Source organism: Bos javanicus, chromosome 16, assembly GCF_032452875.1.
Source record: "Bos javanicus breed banteng chromosome 16, ARS-OSU_banteng_1.0, whole genome shotgun sequence".
NCBI classification, from domain to species: domain Eukaryota; kingdom Metazoa; phylum Chordata; class Mammalia; order Artiodactyla; family Bovidae; genus Bos; species Bos javanicus.
In genome coordinates this window covers 45,642,335-45,669,110 of record NC_083883.1, presented here as the reverse complement: position 1 = coordinate 45,669,110, position 26,776 = coordinate 45,642,335, and the positions used below count along the sequence as shown (strand labels likewise).

The following is a 26,776-nucleotide window of genomic DNA, read 5'->3' as shown; positions in this document are numbered from 1 at the left end:
CACTCTGTCATCCCCTTCTCCCGCCTTCAATCTTTCCCAGCATCAGGGTCTTTTCTAATGAGTCAGTTCTTTGGATCAGGTAGCCAAAGTATTGGAGCTTCAGTATTAATCCTTCCAATGAACATTCAGGATTGATTTCCTTTAGGATTGACTGGTTTGATCTCCTTGCAGTCCAAGGGACTCTCAAGAGTCTTCTCCGTCAACACAGTTCAAAAGCATCAATTCTTTGGTGCTCAGCTTTCTTTATGGTACAACTCTCACATCCATACATGACTACTGGAAAAACCATAGCTTTGACTAGACAAATCTTTGTTGGCAAAACAATGTCTCTGCTTTTTAATATGGTGTCTAGATTGGTCATAATTTTACTTCCTAGGAGCAAGCATCTTTTAATTTCATGGCTGCAGTCATCATCCACAGTGATTTTGGAGACCAAGAAAATAAAGCCCAGTGACCTAGTACAAAGCTCAAAACATGATACACACATACATTCAAAAACTACAGTTAAGATTGAAAGCACAATGCTTATTTTTGTTTGGCCACTATCACTCCTAATAATGCTACTTAAGCACTGGAGAGGATAAATTTCTCTAAATACTCTTATGGGCACACATTTGAGAGATAAAGGTAAAGACACAGAATTTAACTGCTGAGAGTAAGGGCTGAAGGAAAGATTCAGTTAATTTTCAGAAAGAAATACATATTCGCTGGAATAACTTTTCCCCTCTAACACATTCTGAATAAGTACAATGTTCTAGAAATTATGGCTGAGGTCACAAAGGAGAAGAGAGAGGGGGAGACCAACATTTCTTGAGTGTTGTCTGTGCTAGAACTTGTACATCTGTGTGTGGGTTCAGTTGCTCATTTGTGCTCAACTCTTTGAGACCCCATGGACTGTAGCCTGCCAGGCTCCTCTGTCCAGGCAAGAATACTGGAGTGGGTTGCCATTCCCTTCTCCAGAGGTGCTAAGAACTTACTCAGTATATAACTTCATCATTTCACACCACTCTTTTGAGGCAAGAGTGCTACATATGAGGAAACAAAACCAAGAGGTTCAGCCTCGTGCTTGGGGCCACCTCCCTACAAAGCAGCAGAGCAAGGATTCCACATTAGCCCAGTGTCCAGGACTCCTAAGACTCAGTCCCTGCCCCCGACCCCTCTACTGGAGCATGTCAGGATCGGCGATCTGCTGGGAACAGTGAGCTCAGGGACTCCTCCAGCTGCAGGGATGGGGCAAGCACAAGGTCTTTTCTTACACTGGGGTGGCTAGTCAGGAGTAGCTCAGAGTAGAGAAAACACACATATAAACAAAATAATGAAATAAATGTATAATAAAAACAGAAGAGTGTCAGTGACTAGGGTGCTATTTGTTCTGTTGAAAGAGCAAGATGATTCCACAAAGCAGATTTTAAAGATCAACAGTATACACAATATGATTAACCTTGCCTATACTTAGGGCTTCCCTGGTGGCTCAGCAGTAAAGAATTCGCCGGCCATGCAGAAGCCATGGGTTCAATCCCTGGGTTGGGAAGATCCCCTGGAGGAGGAAATGGCAACCCACTCCAATATTCTTGCCAGGAAAATCCCATGGACAGAGGAGCCTGGCAGGCTACAGTCCATGGGGTCACAAAGAGTTGGATACCACTGAGGGACTGAGCATGCCTATACTTAATAAAGAGCAACAGTCAAATTAAAAACAATATTCTAGGAGGAGGTAATAAAAGGCAGTTATTATGTCTAGGCAATAATTCACTTATAACAATTTCCCATGGCCAGTACAACACTGTATCATTTCTCATTCACAGCTCTCACATATGTATCTAGAAAACAGGTCACAATCTCCTGGCTACAGTGCTTTTGAAGCTATTCTAAACCCACAGAACAGGGATCTCAACCACAAGGTGATTAGAAAGCAAACACCAAATGCTGGCACATCAGCTGAGGTCAGTAAACTATTTTTAAAATATAGAACAAACCAAGTCTTAGCCATTTCTGACTATTTGTCTGTTTTTAGCATCTAATCTGACATTGTCTTTACAAACATAAACACCTGGACAGGAGAACCTGAGAAGACGCTGGCACCAAAGATGCAGGTTTGGGGGTTCTGCAGAGGTGAGATCTAAATGAGAGAAAGCTCCCAGCTCTGGCTTAGATTCAAACACTTGTCCTGCCACTAGCTGTGTGATAAGAAACAAATTATTTTTCTAAACCTCAGTTTTCTTAGCTGTAGAAAGGAAGAACATAGAATCTTCCTTTCTATGGAAAGGAAGAACATAGAATTCATGCCTGTTTAGGATGAAATAAGATATGTGGTCATCACTGAGCCTGATTCCAGAAGGAGGAAATGTTCCATTAAGGAAAGCTGACTGAGAAGGGATGGGACACGACGAGTGTCACGGGAAATTGCCCTGGTGCTAGGAGAGTGAGTATGCCTTAGAGCACCATAGGGGTGAGCTTATCCTACAGTACAGAGAAGACAGGATGGAAGATGGGGATGAAAAGGGAAACAACGGAGAACCTGATGGCCTGGGGGGCTCTCAGGAGTGAGGTGCCAGGCTGTCCTGGGGGGAAGTAGCAGCCTGGGCAGAGGGGCCTGGAGGACCCTGCTCTGAGCAGCAGTGTGGCCCCTGGACTCTTCCTCTGTAACAAAGGGGCTGAACTGGGTCATTTTTCGGAACCCTTCAGTTTTTAATCTTCTTTCTCTTTATAGATTTTGTTTTTAATTTTCATTTGTTTTTGGCTAGGCTGGGTCTTTGTTGCTGCATGCAGACTTTCTCTAGTTGCAGCACTCAGGTTTCTTATTGCAGTGGTTTCTCTTGTGGAGCATGGGCTCTTAGCGTGTGGGCTTACGTAATTGCGGCACACAGGCTTAGCTGCCCTGCGGCATGTGGGATCTTCCCCAACCAGAGATCGAACTTGTGTCCCCTGCACCGGCAGGCGAATTCTTTACCACTGGACCATCAGGGAAGTTCCACAGATGTTTTTGAAAGGTAAAATTCTAAAGGATATTCTATTGAAAAATGAATAAATGGAAATATTAATACACTCATTTAGAAAAAGTAAACAAACAACATAGCCACTGAACTACGCCATACTGCCTGGGCCAAACACTGACCAGCTATTGCAGATTTTTCACTTACACCTTAGGGATTTAAGGTTAACGTCTTAACTTTCAGGTCTCTGCAAAAGCTGGACTAGTTCACGCCACGGGTCTTTAAATGAAGTTATGCATAATTATCTACAGAGCTCACAGTATATAACCTCGCTTCCCAGAAACAAAACCTTTCTTCCTGCTTTCTGTGTGAGTTCCAGCCCAGGACATAAAGGATGCTGGGCTGTGGTGGATCAAAGCCACCAGTCCAGTGCATGGAAAGGGAGGCCAGCTCCTCAGAACTCAGCACACAAATCCACTGATGAGAAGACCCACCTTAATGATAAAGAATGAGGAGTGTAACTCCAGCCACAGAGAGAAAAACTCCTGGCAGAGTCAGGAATCGTCATTATTTGTCAGCTTAGAAAGACCTATCTCATATCGTAGGCAGAAACTGCTCAGGGCCACAGTGGCAATTTTTTCACTTACTCCTAGAATCTTCACAGCCTTGAAAACAGAAAAATGGCAAGGGAAGCTCTAACCTAGAGGGTGATAGAAAAACATAGCTCTATTCCCTTATGCAGACATTAGGGAACCCATTCCTAAATGCTCAAGTGAACTAGGAAGTGCACATGAAAGTTAGCCACAGGTCAATTATAACCAGATTCCTACAAACAATTAAATTTCTTTAAAATAAATAAACAAAAACAACCTCAAGATCAACGGCATCAGTATTAAGAGAAACCATTTACAAAAATTGCTTGAATTCCTATTCAGAAGAATTTAAGTGCAGAAATGACTGCTTCCCCTCCTCAGGGCTCAGTAACCTTAACCTTAATGATTTTTGATGAGTAATTTTTAGGCTGTGTAAACAATAGTGCATTATTCTTTCTGGCTGCAATGATAAAGTAATGGAACAAAGAAAATCAAAGAGGCACACAGCAAAGCATGCAAGACTACAGAGGTGGGAAGGCTTCTGAGTGACTGCTCTTTTATCTAGAAACCTCAGCCAAGAACAAAGTGAGTGACTAAGAAATAAGCAACGAGGCTTTGGGCAACCCCAGTAGTGCCTCCAGCTACAGCCCTGCAGAACCAAGAAGCCTCGCCCTGAGCCTGAGAGGCTTAGCCTCCTCACCATTCTGGATTTCTCAGTCTAACAACAGGTCTGAAAGAACAAAGGAAAAAGACTGTACGATTTCAAAACACAGCAGCAGCAGAAGAGAGCCTGACTGTGGAAGACTACCAAACTTGGCAAATACGACACAAACCAAAGACCTCAAACTCGAAAACAGTCCCAAAAAATTCTGTGTGATGGCCGCCAGCATGGTAACTCAGAGGCATCAGTGAAGTCAGACTGGAGAACACATGAAAACGAGTATCTCATTAGTGACATGGTTGGGGGAAGGAGAGGAAGGGGAGAAAAATTTAGAGCCATCCTTCCCCCAAATCCTTGAAGAACCAGTATTCCAAAGTACTGGAGTAGGCTGGAACACTTCTGGCTTCCCAAGTGGCGCAGTGGTAAAGAACCCACCTAACAGTGCAGGAGACCAAGACCAAGGTTTGATCCCTGGGTCAGGAAGATCTCCTGCAGAAAGGAATGGCAATTCATTCCAGTATTCTTGCCTGGGAAATCCCATGGAAAGAGGAGCCTGGCAGAGCTACAATCCAGGGAGCCAAAAAAGTCGAACATGACTGAGCACGTGTGCGTGTACACACACACACACACAAGCTGGAATACACACCCAATCCATTCTATGGTCAAGGAGGAAGCTAACCAAAGGCAGGGCGGCAAGACAGGCAGGGTGGGCAGGCGGTGTAGTGATATAAGAAGCTCTGCGAGTGACTGGCTATGGGAAAATGTCTGTCTCCTAGAGAAGAGAACTGGCCAGGGCAGAGCTGAAGGACAGGAAATGGAAGAGACAGCAGAGACTTTAGAAAGCAACAGCTTCAAAGGTAGCCAGGGCTGACCCCAGGCCACTGGAGACCAGATCTACCAGCAGCACAAGACCTTGCCCCCAGCAGCCCCTGAGGGGCAGGCTGGGACCATCTAGGGTAGAGCCAAGGAAGAAATACTCAGCAACCTGACAGGTCAGAATAAGTCAGTTAACATGGTTAACCATAGATGATAATCTATGGTTATCTATAGATTCTATAGATAATCTATAACCATAGATGATAATTCTCTCATCTAAATAAATATATTCTTTGTACAAAGAAAGCCAAATACATGGTATGTTATGCCAATATAAATATGACAGTATTTTATAAATCAAATATCCTAGGATTTTACAGAAATATCACAGTCACTACTATAATATTTTTACATTCTCAAGATGATAACGTTCACACTTAAATCTAAGTAAATTATAACTGATAGAAAGGGGAAGGAAATAAATTATTACAGAAAATTAAAAATAAGTACTACAATTTATTTTAGTAACACTGTATACAATAGTAAAACCCAGCTGTTGGGGGCTGAAAAACAACCACCAGAAGACCTCCACATCAAACCCTGGCAACATGCAACTGCAACCCTATTTGAGAAAAAGGTCTTTACAGACAAGACTGTGATGAAGTTAAGGATTTTAAGATGAGAAGACAATTCTAGATTATTCAGGTGGGCCCAATATTCAATGACCAGCATCCTTACAAAAAGAGGGGCTGTGGAAAAACATGGGACAGAGAAGACCTAGATACACAGAGAAGATGGCAAAGTGAACGCAAGAGAAAGAGTGACCACCGGCCCCACAGAGCTCGAAGCCACTCGGTGCTGGAGGAGGCACAGAATGATTCTCCCTGAGGAGCTGGAGGGAAGCATGGCCTAACTGATACCCTGATTTTGAACTTCTGGGCTCCAGAACTGTGAGAAATCTGTTGCTTTAAGTTCCAAAGTTTACGGTACTCAATTTGCCAGAGCAGCCACAAGAAACAACTACACTGACCTTCAGACTTTGGGGTAAAAAAATTAATCTAGGAGACCTGAGGGGAAAAAAAAAGTTATTCTGAAATATATTTCAAACTAGTATTAAGAAACACACATACTAGTACAAACACTATAAATCTTAACATTCTACATTTCAGAAGTTATGTTAATATATGAACCCTTTTAAAACTCTTGGGCCTACTTTGTTCTAAGATTAAACGCTTACTTAGATTTCAACACTCATCAAATGCTCTCCCATAAGGGCTTTGCAAAGAGCAAGGACTCCATCACATTTATTGCTGAATAAATAAATGAGTGAATGATTGTATTAAAGCCTCTTCTTCAATGTAAAAGGACTAAGGGCTTTTATCTTGACTTGCTAAATACTTACCATATTGATATTAATGCTTCATACAGGTTCACAGGTGCTAAAATTCCAACTGATTGATGTTATAGTAGACATTTTTCAAACCACCACAGAAGCCTCAAAACATTTTATCAGTATTTAGCACAGAAAAAAAATCTTATGAGACAGAAATTTTTTTAAATTAGCAAAGGAACTTTCTAACTTTGGCCAAACCAAAGTAAAAGCTTTTGTTTGCTGAGACCCTGGGAGGACAGAGGGATACATGCAGTCAGGTGGCAGCAGGAAGGGTTTTCAATTGGCTGAACAGCGAGTCTCCCAAAGTGCAGATTCTCAAGACGACTGCCACGAGGCGCTGGGCTCGAGTCAGTCTATCCTCAAAGTCCGACACATAAAGTTTAAAACGTGCATACGGCAGTGTGCTTAATAAACTACAGGTGTTAACTTCTCTCACAGAATTGTTACAAAGATCAAATGAAATCATTCATAAGAAGCACTTAAATTTTCACCTAACATATAAGCACTTAACCAACAAGTACATTTTAATTTTATTACAGCTTATTAATATTGTTGTTATTAATGACATCAGGCAGCTGACCAATAGCTGATACCTAGTAAAATGAGAGTAACAGTGATAAACTTAAGGTTCGATGTCTGGTTGAAAATTCAGTCAAAAAGCTGAGAGGGGGAGAGAATGGCTTAGCAAAGGCATTTGCCCGCAGAAAAATGAAATAAGACAAAGACAAAACACAAGGGAAAAAAAAAAAGCACATGATGCGTACACTTTCATAAAAGCTTACTGCACCAAGGCAAGCTTTCAGGGTAACTGAGGAGAACGTCTTGTCACCACATGCTGATCCAATCTGGCAAGTACTGCTTTAGTGTACATGCCACACTTTAAAAGACATACCGACAGAGCTGACCACAGGAGAAATAAAATGGTTATGAACAAAAATGGTTATACACATACACGCATATAAAACTACACCATGGACAGAGGATGAGATGGTTAACTAATATCACAACTCAATGAACACGAATTCAAGCAAACTCCAGGAGATAGTGAAGTACAGGGAAGCCGGGCATGCTGTAGTCCATGGGGTCACAGAGTCAGACACAATATAGTGAATGAACAACAAATGCTGATAATCAGTTGAAAAGGTCTTGATTATATGAGAAAACGTCAATTACATGGTCTTTTTCTGCATCTTTATTTCTACTATCATTACCAATATGAGTAAGATTCCAATATCCTGCTATGACATAAATAAAACACTAGCAAAGGTGCTTGTCAAAACTGATTTACATAAGGTGTTCTTAAAACTAATTGGAAATAATCAGATGAAATTATTGGATTTCCATAAAAAGAAAGCATGTAGCATATAAACTAATACTGTTCTCATCCAAAATCCTGACAGAACAAAACTACCACCCTCCAACCAAGTAATGGTGACTAATCCGAATGGAGAATAATAAAAAGAGGAGAATTTAAGTAAAGGATGTGAATGTGGAATCAATTTAGGAGAATCCTGATCATATAATTTGTGTGCTTAGTCACTCAGTCATGTCTTTTGGACTCTCTGCAACCTCATGGACTGTAGCCTACCAGGCCCCTCTGTCCATGGGAATTCTCCAAGAAAGGATACTGGAGTGGGTGGCCATTCTCTTTCCCAGGAGATCTTCCCAACTCAGGGATAGAACACAGGTCTCCCGCACTGCAGGCGGATTCTTGACTGTCTGAGCCTCCAGACAAATGATAATAAAAGGGCCTTTGGGCAGTGCATTATTTGGGAGCTGGGTAATAATCAACATCCATTTAAGTCTGGAGCACTGCAAAGCTAATTCAGGGCCAAGTGCTTCAGTGAAGTCCATTTATAAAGAACAAACAGAAAATCTCTGAGAGAAGTTTTACAGACTTAAACCTTTTAAAATGAATGAGAGGAACATGAAAATGATTCTGAATGTAGGCTTACTCTGCTGTGCCAACTTTACAACACCAAGCTCTGGGTGATGTGATTTGGACCTGAACCTGATTTACTTATTCCATGATTCAACAAATATTTAGTGTCTATCTCCACCATGTACCAGGCATTGGGTTATATAGCTCAGAAAACAAAAATGATTAATACTCAATGGTTAACAAATAGTGGTATTTATAGATCAGAGATAAAAACTAACTATTAAGCGATTGGAAGCCTTTAATCCTCTGTTGAAGGAGATGTGGGTGTGCATAAATAAGTAAACAAACACATACATACTCTCGTGAATATGTAAAAAGCTTAATCCAAATGTCTAACAGCCATCCATATTTCAGGGAATAAAACTGTCCAGGCAAAGGTGAAATCTTTGCTGCATGATTATAAATTTTACTTATAGTGAACATATATATGTTTAGTGTTAGTGAAAGTAAACATAAGCATGCAAATAAGTTTCTGAGAAAGACAAGTCAAAGAATCTGAATTTTATCAGGAAATGGGAAAGATATCTGAGCTCAAAGAATAAAATCCAATATCAATTTAGTATAAATAAGTCAGAATGGTATCTTCCAGGAAAACTTACTCTCAAACTATGGGGCTCTGCTATAGCTTCCAAGCGTAAATATAAAGGTCTATTCTGTATTAATAAGAGATCAAATAAATGTAAGCATTTCAAGATGGCTGAATTAATCTCATTAGAATACTATGGGCCATTTATACGTTACACAGCAATTATGTTTAAGAGTTACATATAAGCTAAATGGGTACAGATAAGCCTAAATAAAACTGCATATAAGGCTTCCCTGGTGGCTCAGTGGTAAAGAATCCACCTGCCAATGTAACAGACACAGGTTTGACCCCTATTCCTGGAAGATCCCACATGCTGTGGAGCAACTACGGCTGTGCACCACAACTACTGCGCCCCTGCTGCAGGACCCATACTCTGCAACAGAGAAGCTGCAACAATGAGAAGGCCATATACCACGACCAGAGTAGCCCCTGCTCACCACAACCAGGGAAAAGACTGTGCAGCAAGGAGGACACGCACAGCCAAAATAAAAAAATAATTTAAAAATATTTTAATTAAAAGAAAACTCCTTAAAGAGAAACACATAGAAATATTTCTATCTCCATCTTTCAGAGAGAGCATCATTGCTTTGTCATACTTTAACATATTATTTAACATGCTATGTAAGTTTATAAATAAAACAATTCTGCATTTTTAGGCATTCACAATTTAAAATAAAATAGTAAAACATAATAAAACATATTATGAGCAATGAAGAATTGATGCCTTCGAACTGTGGTGCTGGAGAAGACTATTAAGAGAGTCCCTTGGACAGCAAGGAGATCAAATCAGTCAATCCTAAAGGAAATCAACCCTGAAATACTCATTGGAAGGACTGATGCTAAAGCTGAAACTCCAATACTTTGGCTGACCTGATGTGAAGAGCTGACTCACTGGAAAAGACCCTGATGCTGGGAAAGATTAAAGGCAAGAGGAGAAGAGGGTGACGGAGGATGAAATGGTTGGATGGCATCACAGACTCAAAGGACATGAGTTAGAGTAAACTTCAGGAGTTGGTGATGGACAGGGCAGCCTGGCATATTGCAGCCCACGGGGGTCGCAAAGAGTAGGACACAACTAAGTGACTGAACAACAACAAAAACGTATTTTTGCTGACATCCCTTAGGAAGTATGCCCACAGCTACTAAGAATACCCTCTTGTAGTAAGAGAGGCCAACGTGTTTATTACGTATTCTTCCTTTATATCAGTACAAAACTTCTTTAAGAAGTAAAAAGATAAGAAATACATATTAATGGTAATGAGCAAACAAAGAATCGTGTACCTAACTATTTTGCAAGTTCACCACTGAATCAAAAGTAACATTGTGTGGCCATAAAAGTAATAATATATTAACTACTTCTGTGATTCTCCAATGACACTAGTTCTGCTATAAAAAAGTAAGTGGCTCAAGTTTCATATCACCTGAGAATCACCTGCACTGTTAAAATGGACTAAACACTCCAAACAAAAGGTAGAGCTTGCCAGATGGGATAAAAAAGCAAGAAACAACTAGAAAGCTAAAGTCCACAGAAGAGGTACTTTAAACAAACAAAGGATTCAAAGTAAGAAGCTGGAAGAAGACACACCACATGCAGACAAGAGGCATAAGAAAGCTAGAGCACTGTATGAATTTCGGACAAAACTGAATTTAAGACAAAGGGTATCACTAGGCTCAAAAAGGATTGTACCAAAAGGGGAACAGGCTTAGTACATGGAGCAAGGTCAGTATTAGAAATGTTCATGCACCTAGTGATACAGTTCCCACACACATGAAGCAAAACTAACAGAGACAAAGGAGAAATAACCAAATTCACGATCACAGTGAAAGACTTTAATACATCTGTCAGTAACTGACAACACAACTAGATAAAAGAATGGACGTCCCTGGTGGTTAAGAATCCACCTGCCAATCCAGGCAACAGGAGTTTGACCCCTGGTCCGGGAAGATCCCACAAGCTGCGAAGCAAGCTCACCATGTTCTAGGGCCTTGCTCCACAACAAGAGAGTCACCGCAACGAGAAGCCTACATACCACAACGAGAAAGCAGCACCCACTCTGTGCAACTAGAGGAAAGTCGGCACGCAGCAGAAAAGACCAGCACAGTCAAAGCTAAAACAAATAAATGAGGCAGAGAAGATCTGAGTGATAATATCAATGGCCCCAAAGAAACTGACAACTATAAAACAGTACAACTAATAACTGCAAAATAAAAGTTCATTACATGGAACATTCACAAGATAAATCACATGCTGAGACAAGAACCAAGTCTCAGATCTCAACAGATTGAAATCTCACTGGGTACTCTTTGATCACAACAGAACTAAATTAGAAATCAATAACATTCCAAAAGGAGAGAAGGAGAGAGGGAAAAAGAATCCTAAGTCCATGCTAATTATACAATTTAATTCTACATAATCCACAGGTAAAAGAAGAAATCACACATAAAAAATTTTTTTTTATTTTAACTAAAAGGCAATAGAAGAACAACAAATTGAATTTGTGTCAGTTATTTAAGACCCCAACTTAGGAAGCTAGGGGAAAAAATATTCAAATTAACCCAAAATAAGTGGAAAAGAAATAACAGAAGATCGAGAGATCAGTGAAATAGAAAACAACAGAGGGGGGGAAAAAAAAATCAATGAAACCAAACACTACTTATCCAAAAAGATCAATAATATTGATAAACCTCTATTAAGAATTACTAAGAAGAGAGGAGACGCACTCTGCTTTGCCTTCTTTGTGCTGCCCTTACCACTGTCTGGAGAACTTTCTGTCCCCTGGGCACAATGGCAACTCTTACGGAAAAACTGATTGCACCAGTTGCAGAAGAAGAGGGAACGGTTCCAAACAATAAGATCACTGTAGAGGGTACTGGACAAGTCAGTATGGTATTTACCATCAGCATTCTGGGAAAGTCTCTGACTGATGAGTTTGCTCTTGTGGATGTTTTGGAAGATAAACTCAAAGGAGAAATGATGGACCTGCAGCACAAGAGCTTATTCCTTCAGACACCAAAAATCGTGGCAGACAAAGATTACTCTGTCACTGCCAATTCCAAGATCGTGGTGTTAAGTGCAAGAGTTCACTAGTAAGAGGGGGAGAGGCACCTGAATCTGGTGCAAAAGAACATTAATGTCTTCAAGCTCATCACTGCTCAGATTGTGAAGTACAATCCCAACTACATCATCATTGTGGTTTCCAACCTAGCAGACATTCTCACATACATTACCTGGAAACCAAGTGGATTACCCAAGCACTGTGTGATTGCAAGTGGATGTAATCTGGATTCTGCTATATTTCGCTGTCTTATGGCTGAAAATTAAAAGATGCTTCCTCCTTGGAAGAAAAGCTATGACCAACCTAGTGAAGTGAAGTCACTCAGTTATGTCTGACTCTTTGCGACCCCATGGACTGTAGCCTACCAGGCTCCTCTGTCCATGGGATTTTCCAGGCAATAGTACTGGAGTGGATTGCCAACCTAGACAGCATACTAAAAAGCAGAGATATTAGTTTGCCAACAAAGGTCTGTCTAGTCAAAGCTGTGGTTTTTCTGGTAGTCGTGTATGGACGTGAAAGTTGGGCTATAAAGGAAGCTGAGTGCCAAAGAATAGCTTGATGAATTCATAGGCACTCTCAACTACCATCTTATGCACTTCCTTCCAGTTTTCACTATCATTGTCTATTCCCATTTCTGGATTCACTTCCTGGAGAGAAACACCTGCCACATTCACTCCACTCCACACAGCCACGCTTGAGTCACCATGTTCTCCCAGAATCCATCTGTGGCAGCTGCTGAGATGAATGCCAAGTTTTTCAGCCATCAGTTCGGTTCAGTCACTCAGTTGTGTCCAACTCTTGGCAACCCCATGGACTGGAGCATGCCAGACTTCCCTGTCCATCACCAACTCCTAGAGCTTACTCAAACTCATGTCCATCAAGTTGGTGATGCCATCCAACCATCTCATCCTCTGTCGTCCCCTTTTTCTCCTGTCTTCAATCCCTCCCAGCATCAGGGTCTTTTCCAATGAGTCAACTCTTCACATGAGGTCGCCAAAGTATTGGAGTTTCAGCTTCAGCATCAGTCCTTCCAATGAACACCCAGGACTGATCTCCTTTAGGATGGACTGGTTGGATCTCCTTGCAGTCCAAGGGACTCTCAAGAGTCTTCTCCAACACCACAGTTCAAAAGCATCAATTCTTCGACGCTAAGGACCCAACAAACACAATCAGCTCTATATCATTGCTTTTATACTTGATTCCGGACACCCTGGGCTTGAAATAAAGATACCATGCTGCTATGCCCTATACAGTACTGCACAGTAAACAAAAGCACAGTCACTTGCGGAGTGACTGTACATGACAATGTACACCAGACACCAAACTAACTTACACAACTGGACATGCAAACACATGCTTGCATCTTTGAAAGTTTGCTACTTGGAGGTTCCTATGCAGGAGACTTACTGTATGAACGTGGTTTCAGTAACACTTTTTAACTTTTCATTAAAAAAAAAATGTAGTCCCAAATGGCTACACTGTCAATTCTATCAAACATTTAACAATAAAGATCAATCCTTTATAAATTCTTTAAGAGAAAGAAAAAGAGGAGGAGGAACTATTTCCCAACTAATTTTTTAAATCAGTATTACTCTGATATTAAAACCAGACAAAGGTATTACAAAGGAAGATGACTACAGCTCACTGTCCGTCATGAACACAAAGGCGACAGTTTTTAACAGTAAACTGAATCCAATAGTACATAATACCCAAGCAGGATTTAATCTAGGAACATAGTTGGTTTAAAGTCTGAAATTAATTAATGTAATTTACCAAACTAACAAAAAAAGTATAACAACCTATGATCATCTCAACAGATACACAAGAAAAAAATAGCATCTGACAAAATTCAATGTTCATTCATGGTAAAAACCTTAACAAACTTAGATACAAAAGGGAACATTCTCAGCTTGTTTAAATAACAAAAAAAAATCCTACATTGCACATAACAGTGAACAACTGAGTGTTTTTTCTTTAAGATGAGAAAGAAAGCAAATATGTCTATTCTCATCATTTCTATCCAGTACTGTATTGGAGATTCAAGCAAGTGTAATAAAGCACAAAAAAAGAAATAAAACACATAAATCAGAAAGAGGTAATGCTGTCTTTGTTGCAGATGACATGACACTGTGCACATGGAACATCCTAAGGAACTACCAGAAAGCTACTAGTGCTAACCTTGCATTCTTTGTATAATACAAGGTCATCACATAAAAACTGACTGTATTTCTATCCTATCAATGAACATTTAGAGAATGAAATTAAAAAATACAATTTTATTAACAATAGAATCTTCAAACAATAACTACTTAAGGGATAAATTTTACAAAATAAGTGTAAAACTTGCACAATGAAAACTACAATATCTCAAAGAAATTAAAGAACACTTTTTTTCCCCCCAAATGGAGAGATACTATTATCAAGTTCATGGATTGGAAGATTCAAATTGTTAAGGTATCAATTCTTCCTAAATTGATTCATACATCCAATGCAATCTCAATCAAAATAACATCAAAGCCTTTTTTTAAAACAGAAGCTAGCAAGCTGATTCTAAAATTTACATGAAAATGTAAATTACCTAAAACAGCCAAAGTAATCTTGAAATCAAGTAGAAAATAGGAAGATATATCCCCTGGGTTCTTATAAAACTATAGCATTAAAAATAGTGAAGTACTAGAAAAAAGAGAGATGTCACATCAGTGAAACAGAATAGGATCTTAAAAAAACAAACACATACAACGAGTGGTTGTTCAATAAAAGCATGAAGGCAATTAAATGACCAAAGACTATTTCCAAAAAACCTGGCTGTACAACTGGCCTCGGTGTGGCAAAGAAAGAATTTTCACCTCTACCTCGTATCACATGTAAAATTACTTTGAAATGAATCTAAGAACTAAAACTTCAAAAGAAAGCATAGAAACAAACCTTGTAATCACGAGATGATCAAAGAAATTTTCATTAAAAAAAAAATGATGCATCAGATTTTAGCAAAATTACATACTTTTTGATAGTCATACCACGGGAGGAAATATTTACAATACATGTATCAAAGCATTTTTATCTTCAATATGAAAATAATTCTTACAACTAAATTGTACTAAAGGCCAAATAATACAATTTTTTAAATTGGGCAAGAGATATCCTCCCAAAAAGCTATACAAATGGGCTTGAACACATATAAAGATGCTCAACATTACCTACTGTCAGGAAATTTAAATTAAAAACCTCAATGACATATCATTACATATCCATTAGAATGGCTAAAACTCAGAAGACTGAAGACATCAAGTCTTGTGGAGCATGCTGAAGAACTGAAATCCTAACACACTACTAACGGGAATGTAAAATGGCACAGCCACAGTGGAAACCTGCTTGATAACTTTCCTAAAAAGCTACCAGCACTGCCAGGTATTTACTCAAGAGAAATGAAAATACATGTCCTAAAAAAAAGACTTGTGTAATAATTCCTGATGGCCAAAAGCTTGGGAAAAACCCAAATATCCATCACCAGGGGAAAGGATAAAATACTATGGAGATCCACAGATTGGAATACTACTCAGCAATAAAAAAGGCATGCAACATACATCTACTATAAAATTACTGTGCTGAAAGAGTCCAAACCCCAAGTGTTACATACAATATTATTCTAATTCATGCAACATTCTAGAAAATGCAACTGATCTATAATGAGAAAAATGTATCAGTGCTTATCTGAGGCTAGAAGCAGCAAAGAATTATAAAAGAGAGTGAGGCAACTTTTGGAGATGCTAGAAATGATTTCTACCTTGAACACTGTAGTAGCTTCATTTGTATACACATTTAAAAAAAAACTCATCAAATTGTATACTTTAAATGAGAGCAGTTTATTACACAAAAATTACACTCCAATAAATTTTTTTTAATATACACTAAAACTCTCATTTGGGAAGAATGAAGAAAAAAGTCAAGTAATGCAGAGGAGCTTATATTTAAAAATAGGTCCATATAATGGTAATATGGAGAAGGAAATGGTAACCCACTCCAGTATTCTTGCCTGGAAAACCCTAGGGATAGAGGAGCCTGGTGGGCTACAGTCCACAGGGTCACGAAGAGTCAGACATGACTGAGCATGCACACTCATAATTATAATAAAGAACAAACAGTTCAAAAATGTTCTATTAGTGACTGCAGTTTTAAACTATTATTAAACTATTTATTTAGGGAAGTGGTGATGGACAGGGGAGGCCTGGAGTGCTGCAGTCCATGGGGTTGCAAAGAGTTGGACACGACTGAGCGACTGAACTGAACTGAAATTCAAACAGTCCTATTGGGCTACTAAACATACTATGATGTAGCCGCACTGCAGATTCCATATACTTTAAATTTCTACACTGTCCTGGGAAACAGGAAATAGACACAGGTTTATTCTAAGTTGATAAAAGCTTTACATTGTTTTGACTCTATGCTATACTCTAAGAAATAATAAATACTTCTCACATGACAATGAATTAATCTTTTTAATTTATTACTTAACATAACTCAAAACCCTCTTATTCCAAGGAATGTGAAATAAGCACTAACTTCTCTCAAGATTTTTCCAATCACTTCACTTCTCATTAAAGAAAGTGCCTGCAACTAAAACGCTCCATGAACCAGTACAACAAAAGTATAAAAATTAAAACAGCCACTAAATGTTTCCATTCATCATAAAATGAGCACACAACTCAGTCTTTTGATGGCTAAATGCACTTGTATTGCATAATCCGACACCTGAGCCACCCTGGGCTCGCCTAGGCAGGAAGAATTTCAAATGATGAGAAGGTAGCTTCACAGAAACAAAAACCATAAACCAAAACCCTCCGGCAATGCTTAAGAAAATTTCAGAAGGAACTTGCTACAAAGGACCACAGGCAAAAATAGCTCAAATTATTTCTGCACAAAAGTATGTTCCACAGGATCTTTAGATGGGTTGGAATAAGACAGAGAATAAATCAGATAATTCAGGACGTGTCAAAAACAGACATTTAATTAAATATGGCAACACTTTTGTTACTCAAAATTCAACTGATCAGCATAAAGCTTTTATACCAAAACCCAACAGAAAACCAGCTAATTTCAAAGAGTGACTTTGAATATACACACATTTTTTAGGGTATTTTGAATTCACAGACATTCACAGCTACATCTGTTATAGCCACTGATGATGTTGTCATCATCTCTGAGTCTCAGTTTCTCATCTGTAAAACAATCTCAAAGGCCCCTCTGGCTCTATCACTGTATGTTCAGAATAAGGATTCCTTATAACCACAAAAGTTCTAAGTAGCAAACAGGTGAAAAAGTAAATGGGAATATGAAATCATTCACTTATTTAGGACATGGCATATGCCCAGCAAGGTGATTCAACCTCCAACATATAAGAGACTATTATAATGTTATATAACACTCAAGAAACACAACTAGACCAGGAATAACAACCAGCTATGTCATTCAGATATCTACACGTTTCCCCAGCAACAAGCTGTACAGCAGAAAGATCCCTAAATTGGGGTCTGTTGCCAACTTTTTGGATTGTTGACAACAATCATACAAGTCACCTGGTCTCCCTGTGCTTCGGATTCTAATCTATTTAGAGACTGGAACAGATGACTGAAAGAAGTCCCTTCCAATTACAGTAACCTCTCAAGAAAAAGACAAACAAAAAGGGTGCTTAAATGACACTCAATCACGACCAAGAGTTGCTCAACCTCATGTTCAGTATCCTACGTAAGTATATAGAACCATGCAGACTCTTTGTGAACAGATCAGAAATCCATAAAAATTCATTATTACTTCAGATCTGATCATTCCACATTAATGAACACACAGGAGAAAAACTGTTTCAAGGAACTATATGACACACTCATTTTCCTGTACAGCTGCATAGGATATACTCTGAGGTCAAAAAGGAGTGTCCAATGAAGTAAACTGGTTTCAGGAATCCTACTGCTAGAGGCGGCTCAAGCTGGGTTATTCCGAGCTGCTGTGGAGTCATAGGATTAAAGCAGATGACTGCTCACACAGGATATGTGATGCAACCAACTCAGTACCGTTATGCTCGTGGCTTACATTTTACTTTAGTTTTTTTAAATGATTACTATTATTTTTAATTTAACTTTTTTTATAAACATCTGAAATATTTACATTGTTCCAAAGCCAAATATACAAAAACCAAATTTGTTCAAAGAATATATTAAGGCTTGGAAAGCAGGGCCTCTGGACTTACATCTTAAGTGTATGACCATGGATTGTGACTCCACTGCTCTCAACTTACTTGCCTGTGTCCACACAGTGGTAATAACAGAGCCTCCCTAAGAGGGGCGCTGTGAGGATTCAGTAAGATCACTGTGCCTACTACTGGGCTTGTGAGAGCTCAGTGAACTCTGACCACTATCACCGGCTCTTGGCAGAGGCTCACCACAGTACTGGAGCACAGACGCAGGTCACCAGGTGAATCTGGAGGTGCCATATCACTGGCAAGGTCAGGGAGCCCACCACCGGGACCACGACTCCCATCTTTCAAGCCCAGCAGTACCCCACAGCACTGCCTTCTGAGACTTCAGACCCCTTCATGGGCCATCATCACAGACTCCCTATGGCTGGCACAGGAGAAAGAAGAATTTGCTTCCCACCTAGAGAACTTCAAAGGTCTCACCGTATTTAGTGCGTTGAGGGTGGTGTCATCCCGCGAGGCCGCCACACAGCCATCTTCTGTGGAGCCTCCGTCACACATCCCAGCGAAGGCTGCCATGCTCCTGCGGAGAGAACACAGCAGGGCAGACATTTCAGCCCTTGGTTCTCAGAGTGCAGCTCCAGCCCAGACCAAATATCACCACTATATGCACAATTAAGACAGAGTTCTCAGCCCTGTTTCTGCTCTCATCTTAAAAAAATTTTTTTAAGTTTCTCTGCAGTTCACTCCTTACTCACCAAGAAAAAGAAATGTTATTTTCCTTCTATTCCATTTGTTTCTCTTCCCATGCTTATCAGTACTTAGACTTTAGTTTTGAGGGCGTGAATAATCTAAAACCATCTGCTAGAATGGTCAGCTGGATTATAAACTTTTGAAAGGTCAGTCTCCAGAAAATATGTAAAACTGAATCCTTTGAAATTTTACTTAATCTGCCTCATGCTGTACATTAACCATCTCTAAGCAAACATGGAAGAGGTGAAAAAAACTCTTAGTAGTCACCCCTGCCCTGAAGACCCCATCTCTGCTGTAGCCTCCAAGTTACACTGCTGACCACACAGCAGCCAGAGTTACAATTCCATCACCACCTTGCTTCAACATTTCTGTTGCCTGTTGTTGATACTGCAGTGAGTGAGTCCCAGAAACCCCTGCAGACAAAGGAAGGCCCTGCCTGCACTGTGACATGTCTGGGACAGACGTGAACTTCTCATTTTGTAATTTAGGCATTTTCAGGTTAGCAAGTATTCATATAGGTAAGCCCTCAAAATGTAAAGTTTAGGTCAGATACCAATGAACAGCCATGGAGCAAAGAAATATGGAATGGGATTTTAAGATGCGCTGGATGAGCCAATTACTCAACTGTATTAAGAAGCGCTGATACTAGAATGTGTGACGTACGATGTTTTCTTCCTGAAAAGTTCTAAAATCTGAGTTGGGGCAAACACCAAGGAGGAAAAAAGTGACCTTACCATCAAAAGTTGTGTTTCTCCAGTAAGAAGGAGCAGGGCTCTAGTTACAGAGAGCATAACAAAACGTAAAGCCAGAGAATACCCAATATATAAACACAACTTCAGGGGAAAGGGGAAAGTTTACTGATCACTCATCGATTCAGAAAGCAGGAGGGTGTGGACTCCTATTACCTTGCTGCCCTCAAGTACATGAGGAGGTCACAGTCATTAACGCCAGGCATCCAGACCAGTTCCTCATGCTGGGTCACAGTGTCTCCATCGGGAGAAGGGAATGGTTGCAAGTCGGGCAGTTTGGCCTGTAAGACAGGGATGAAGAAGTCACAATCAAGGCATGTTCAAAGAGCTGCCTGTGCAGGCAGGCCTTGGGGACAGACACAGTAGCTAATTGAGCCTCTTTCTTTCGGCAGTACTGAAATAACTGAAAACTCATGAGTCACTGAAGCTGGCCCATCGCACACTCTGGGATCGTTTTACCACAGGAGATTTCATAATGGACTTGATCTCTACTTAAGGAACTGCTAACAGTGTCAACGTAAAGTGGTGCCAGCATGGTCCACAGAGTGAAAAAGAAGTGGGCACATGTGAATAAAGAAGTATCAAAACAAAAAATGTTTTGGGAATAAGAGCTCCTTGATAAAGAAGGGAGAACTACACACATCCAATAAAACACGTTTACCTATATATATATATATATATATATGTATGTATGTCTCACCTAAGGATGTATACTAAAACAATGAGTGAACTACTCTGCAAACCAATGCTACTTTTAGGAGTCAAGATCAATGAGTCACGTATCAGTAGACATATTAATACAAAAAATCCATAAAGGTAACAACAATAAAATCAGGAGCACTAAATGATGGTGACAGAAATTGAATGAGCAGTGGTTCCAGGAGCAGCTGCTGGATGAGGGGTAGGCAGGAGCTTCTGAGATGACCCATGTTCTGTGCCTTGAAATGAACTGTCACAGAGGACTGAAGAGTATACCTACGATACAAACAGGTCACTATACATAAAGGACACCTCAATTTAAAAAAATTTTTGGAAGATTTGAAAAATAGTGCTCAACAACCAAGATTCCAAATCAATTCTGTTAGAAAGGCAAATATTGGGTTGGCCAAAAAGTTTGTTCGAGTGTTTGGCATACTGTTATGGAAAAACTGAAACAAAGATTTTGGCCAACCCAGTATCTCCAGTGTTGTCTCACCCTCCACTACTGGAACCGAGCAAGTATAAACAGGCCTCATGACTGCTCAGAGGCCTATGAAAAGTCACCCATCTGCAAAACACACACATTCTTATTATTTTCTTAAATCAAGAACATGGTCACATTAATTTAATATTTTAAATTAAGAGCTGCAGTTTAAAAGCTCCAGTGTCCACAGAAACAGGCAAAAACTGTAAACGACTGAAGCAGGCAGAGTGTACAGCCAACAAAAATAAAATGAGGGCCTCATGTTTCACTTTAAATGTTCTGCTGTCCACAGTAAACAGAATGCGACATCCCAGTTCAGACTTGCCACATTCCAAGTACTCAAATCCATCCATGACAACAGCTCCCACTCTGAGCATGCAGGTGTTAGGTGTGAAGGGATCGGGATGAGATGGAGAGAGTCCCGTTTGGAGAACAATGCCACGCAGGAGCGGGAACCAGTGCTCATACATACTTCAGGTTTCCCCAAAGTCCAGAAATCTTGAATTTAATGTGAAAGTTCACGGCTTTAAATGTTTGTTATTCAAGTTTTAAAAACAATTGTGTGGCAAAACTCAACATGAGTCAACCATGCAGCTGGCAGGCTACTGTCTACACACTCTGCTTCACAGTCTACCTCCCAAGCCTCTCACTGTGTATCAGGTGCTGACTGCACCCTCTCAAAATGGTGTGCTTCCTTAATTCAGTACAGAATGGGAGCCACAGTGAGTTCTCCTTAAAATTAAAGCACAACAGCAACTCGTATCAAAAGGTCTCAGACATTTTGTACCAAGCTGTTTCCCTAGCACCACGTACAGCAGTTGCAGCAGTAACTCTCAAATAGTTGTTTGTTAAATTGATTTAAAAAAATACTATTGCTGTGGAGAAGAACCAACCCCTCCTAGAGAAAAAGGGACTAGAAATATAATTTGCTTAGAGAAAAGAACATACATGCAGGTGGCTCTGAATCATAGGAAAGATGGCCAACTGTGCTGACAAGAGAAATGCAAATTAATGACACTGAGATACCATTGCTGACCTATCAGACTGACACAGTGCCAAAGTGTGATGAGACACGAGGCTGCGTGTTGGCACTCACATTAAGTTGTCAGCACGAACACAAAATGGTCCAATCTCTATGCAGGGGAACGCTGTAATAGTCTTAGAATTACATGTGCCCTCTAAGCCAGTCATTCCCCCTTCTGGGGATAATATAATATCTCAAAGACAACTGGGCAAAATAAAAATCTCCATGCATAACCTGTTCATCACAGCATTACTTGTAACAGAAATGACTAGAAACAGCACAAACTCCAGATGATGGGGGCTGGAAGAATAAGCTGTTTCTCCCATGCCAAGGGGTCCCAAGAGGTGGCAGAAGAAAATGAGGAGGGGCTTTGCATACTGCAGCAGAGGGAATGCCAAGACAGAGTGCCAGAAGGTAAAAGAAAGGTGGTAGAAGTGTTTATGTTATGCTACTGTTTATCTAAGAGCAGGGGGTGGGGCAGGATACAAATAAGAATGATAAATCAAAACCTTTAAACACTAATAATTATCTATCAGAGAGGGAAGGAACAGGGAAAGAGGAGACAGGGAAAGAAGGTGAACTTTCTGAACATAATTCATCTGCATATTTGACTTTGGAGCCATGTATTTTACATAATTACAAAAACAAAGTTTAAAGAAGAACAATCCCCTAAAAACTCTAAAGCAAAATCAAATAAATCCACCTAACTATGTTTTGAGTTTGCTCCTCTCCAAGAATCAATGGAAACAGTGACAGACTTTATTTTCTTGGGCTACAAAATCACTGCAGATGGTGACTGCAGCCATTAAATAAAAAGACGCTTGCTCCTTGGAAGAAAAGCTATGACAAACCTAGACAGCATATTAAAAACCAGAGACATTACTTTACCGACAGTAGGAGGCAAAGCTATGGTTTTTTCAGTAGTCATACATATATGGATCTGAGAGTTGGACCATAAAGAAGGCTCAGCACTGAAGAATTGATGCTTTTGAACTGTGGTGTTGGAGAAGACTCTTGAGAGTCCCTTGGACTGCAAGGATATCAAACCAGTCAATCTTAAAGGAAATCAGTCCTGAATATTTACTGAAAGAACCGATGCTGAAGCTGAAGCTCTAATACTTCGGCCATCTGATGTGAACAGCCGACTCACTGGAAAAGATCCTGATATTGGGAAAGATCCTGGCAGGAGGAGAAGGGGACGACAGAGGATGAGATGGTTGGATGGCATCACCGACTTGATGGACATAAGTTTGAGCAAGCTCAGGAAGTTGGTGATGGACAGGGAGGCCTGGCGTGCTGCAGGCAATGGGGTTGCAAAGAGTTGGATATGACTGAGCGACTGAACTGAACTGAGGAATCATTTCAGATAACATTAAAACATACTAATTTCCCTAAAGAGCTTTAGTGGGATACATTCTATGGCCAAAATAAAAACTGAATGCTAAGCTGTTTCAAATAATCATATTATTTATAGCAGTGTGAGTACCATTATTCTAAGCTGCTATGTAAGCATTACAGGACTAAGGCAAATACATAATTATTTTGATGTCATTTAAAAAAATTGGTTTTCTGACATGGGGAAAAGATACAGATGTGAATGATAGAACATTTCATCTATAGGATTAAATATAAGGCCTAGATAAAATTTTGAATTAGTATTAGAAAGAGACCATGCTATATTATCTCTAAAACATAAATAAATTAAGGAAAAAAGAAAAGGGGTGAGGGGAAAGCATATTTCCTAATCTGTTCTGAAAAGGCCTGAAAATAGTATCTATCCCAGTAATAATGAACAGGGCAGCAGCCAACCAAAAAATGTCACTTTCTACTAACCAACCCAGGGACAAAGCCAAGTCTCCTGCGTTACTGGCGGATTCTTTACCATCTGAAGCCCTACACTAAAACAATGAGGGGTCATTACAAAAGTTTCATTCCAGATCTAGGGCAGAGAACATATATATAAGAGAACAAAAAAATCATGTCATACTAGGTAATATACTCTAACCAAAGATCATGGGGGTCCAGTGAAAAGGACACAGAAGACAGCAGGAAAAGGAACCTACTAGCTCCCAAATGGATAATTTAATCTCATCAGTAAGAATAACAACATCTGGTTAGCATGTGAGTAATTTTAAACCCATTGATGACGAATGGAAGTTGTTAGAGAACCAACTGGTAAAAAGAGGGAAAGATACAAGCATTTATCCTGCCTTTCCTATGTGTTTCAGGTAATCAAAAATTGACAAGAGAAAAGTTGATCAGCTAATAAAGGAAGGGATGACAGGATTAGCATATCACCATCTTAAAGTGTGAACCTAAGTAACAAGTCCAATTAGACAGTGAATCTACATACAGAAAGTCCCCTATATGTGAATCTTCCAGCTGTAGACTTTCAAAGATGAGAACGTGCATCTGGTTCCAGCAAGGAACCATCCTTCAGCTCTACTGTCTCCCGTCTTCCCCCTCTCCCTCCTCCAGTCAGTAACTCTTCTTGCCTCTTCACTTGACACCACATCATATTGCTAGGATGTAATGGCTACCATGGGTCAAGACAGCAATTTTCCCAAGTCTAGATATAGGCACATGACCCACCCATGGCAATAACATGTGGGGACTAATGGAAACCTTCCAGGAAAATCTTCCTTCTACTAAGGGGAAAGGAGAGCAGTGTGTATCCCTTCCCTCCTCTCAACATTTGCTGCATTTTCATTCACTGTAAGAACCACTATTAAATGCATTGAGAAAGAAGAAATGCTGCCAATTAAATTATAATCACACCGCAGGATGTACAATGAAGCTTGACATCAGAGATAATGTGAACGGAAGAAGTGTATCTTAGAATCAAGTTCAGCTCCTGGCCTAAGGAAGAAGGCAGCCCATGGGTATAGCTGAACACCAAATCACAAGAACTGGAGAAGAGCGGAGCGCAGCCTGGTCCTCTCTGACCAGACGTGATGATATGTGAGACCATGAACAGCCATGTTCAGCCAGAGTGTTCTGGCCCTCTCTGTCAAAGCATCCTACCTGATATAGAGATCAAAAGACAAGATGACAAACAGAACAGCAGAGTCTTAGTAAACTGAATAAAACATGGAAGAGCACAGGTCATGACTCAACAAGCTTCCAGCTTACAAAACATCTTAATCACTTTGAATTTTCTGAAGGAAATGGGGTTTTTAAAAAGCTAAATGAAAGCATTAAGTGAAGTGAAAGTCACTCAGTCGTGTCCGACTCTTTGCGACCCCATGGACTATATAGTCCATGGAATTCTCCAGGCCACGATACTGGAGTGGGTAGCCTTTCCCTTCTCCAGGGATCCTCCCAACCCAGGGAGCGAACCCAGGACTCCCGCATTACAGGCGGATTCTTTATCAGCTGAGCCCCCAGGGAAGCCCACAGTGACCAAATGTTCACTGACAGATCAACAACCATATATACAATGAACAATTAAGCCATAAAAAGAAATCAAATCCTGACATATGCTCCAATGTGGGAGCTCCCTGAAGACCTTATGCTAAGAAAACAAGCCAGACACAGGAGGGCTAATGCTGGCTGATTCCACTGATATGGTATCTATAGCTGTCAGATTTGTGGACACACAAAGGAGAAGGGAGGTTGCCACAGAATGAGGGGAGGGGAGAATGAGGAGTTACTGTTTAATGGGAACTGAGTTTCAGATTGGGAAGCCGAATAGGTTCTGCGGATTGGCTGCACAATGATGTGAAGGTATTTATAGGCACTGAACCATTCGCTTTATAGAGGTCAGAATGGTTAATTTTAGATTGTATATACTTTACCATAATTTTTTTAAAGTATGTGGTTGTCTTTAAAAAATAAATCTCTTCATTTATATAAAATTCCAAATAGCATAAAAACAGTTCTAAGTTTCTGCTCAAAAGAATAAAGGACCAGATGAATAATAAGAAATAAAAACCTATTAAAGAAGTTACTAAAATTCACTTTACCTGATGGCTAGGACCAACACGAATTTCTCCCTGGGTACTGTTCAGCCTCCTGTCATGAAAAGAGCACATCAGGTTAGCAGAGCATAGTTCTGACATAAATAAGCACATGTTTTCAAGAGGCAGAACACAGGAAGAATTAGCTTCCCCACTATTTGTAATGTTGCCTGCACATATACACTCCCGCCCCAACCCCACATGCAACATTTTTCTTCTAAAAGCCCTTTTACTGCAGCTTCCTGCCTTGAGTTTCTATACCATCCTCCTTTCACCCCACAGAGAGATGGACATTCCTATAGTACAAATCGCAATCCATGTGTCTTTTCAAAATATTTCAGGGTGCCCTACTATAAACTTAATTAAAATATAAACAAGACAGTTTATGATTCCTAGTGTACACACTGGGTCATTCATTCATTCTCTCATTCAACAAATATTTTTTAAGTACCTACTGCAAGACAGGAACTGTCCTGGGTATTGGGGATAAAGCAGTGAAAATAACAATATTCCTGGCTTACGGGAACTTTCATTCTAATTTGGATTAAAAAGCAAAAGAACAAATAATAGGTCAGGTGTTGATATGGGTCACGGAACTAAAGGGGTGGTTAAGAATGAGCTTTTACAGTTCCTTATACAGGGCAGTCAGAATAGGCCTTTTTAACAAAGTGAAGTGGAGCAGAGATGTTCAGGGATGTGCGGGCATGAGCCCAGCAGGTCCAGGAGGTGATGGACCGTCTCCCTCCCATGACATTCTCACTGCATCTGCTGCACTCGCCCTCCCTGGTGCCAAATCCAAACCGCCCAGGCTCCTTCAGAAAACCAGCATTTCACCGAAACCTTGCTTTATCTCCTCCCATGTCACCTCACACATCCTAGAAGTGTGGGGTATCTTCCCCTTTTCATTCCTGGAAATATTCACTGAAGGTCTTTTCATGCCA

General features: G+C 40.1%; 2 protein-coding genes across 7 annotated transcripts in view; one reads left to right on the top strand and one right to left on the bottom strand.

Annotated features, from left to right (window-relative positions):
- RERE (arginine-glutamic acid dipeptide repeats) overlaps window positions 1–26,776 on the bottom strand; it is a 416,914-nt gene that overhangs the window by 99,785 nt on the left and 290,353 nt on the right. For all 6 annotated transcript variants that reach the window (XM_061382835.1, XM_061382834.1, XM_061382837.1 and 3 more), the window contains 3 exons: window positions 25,842–25,890; window positions 19,826–19,950; window positions 18,651–18,750 (listed from right to left, as the gene is read on the bottom strand). In XM_061382835.1, the coding sequence (XP_061238819.1) occupies window positions 18,651–18,750; window positions 19,826–19,950; window positions 25,842–25,890 (274 nt within the window). The remainder of the gene's footprint in view (window positions 1–18,650; window positions 18,751–19,825; window positions 19,951–25,841; window positions 25,891–26,776) is intronic.
- LOC133227834 (L-lactate dehydrogenase B chain-like) lies at window positions 11,529–12,910 on the top strand. The gene is given in 1 exon segment (XM_061382849.1): window positions 11,529–12,910. A coding segment is annotated over 1 exon segment (537 nt). The 5' UTR covers window positions 11,529–11,709; the 3' UTR covers window positions 12,247–12,910.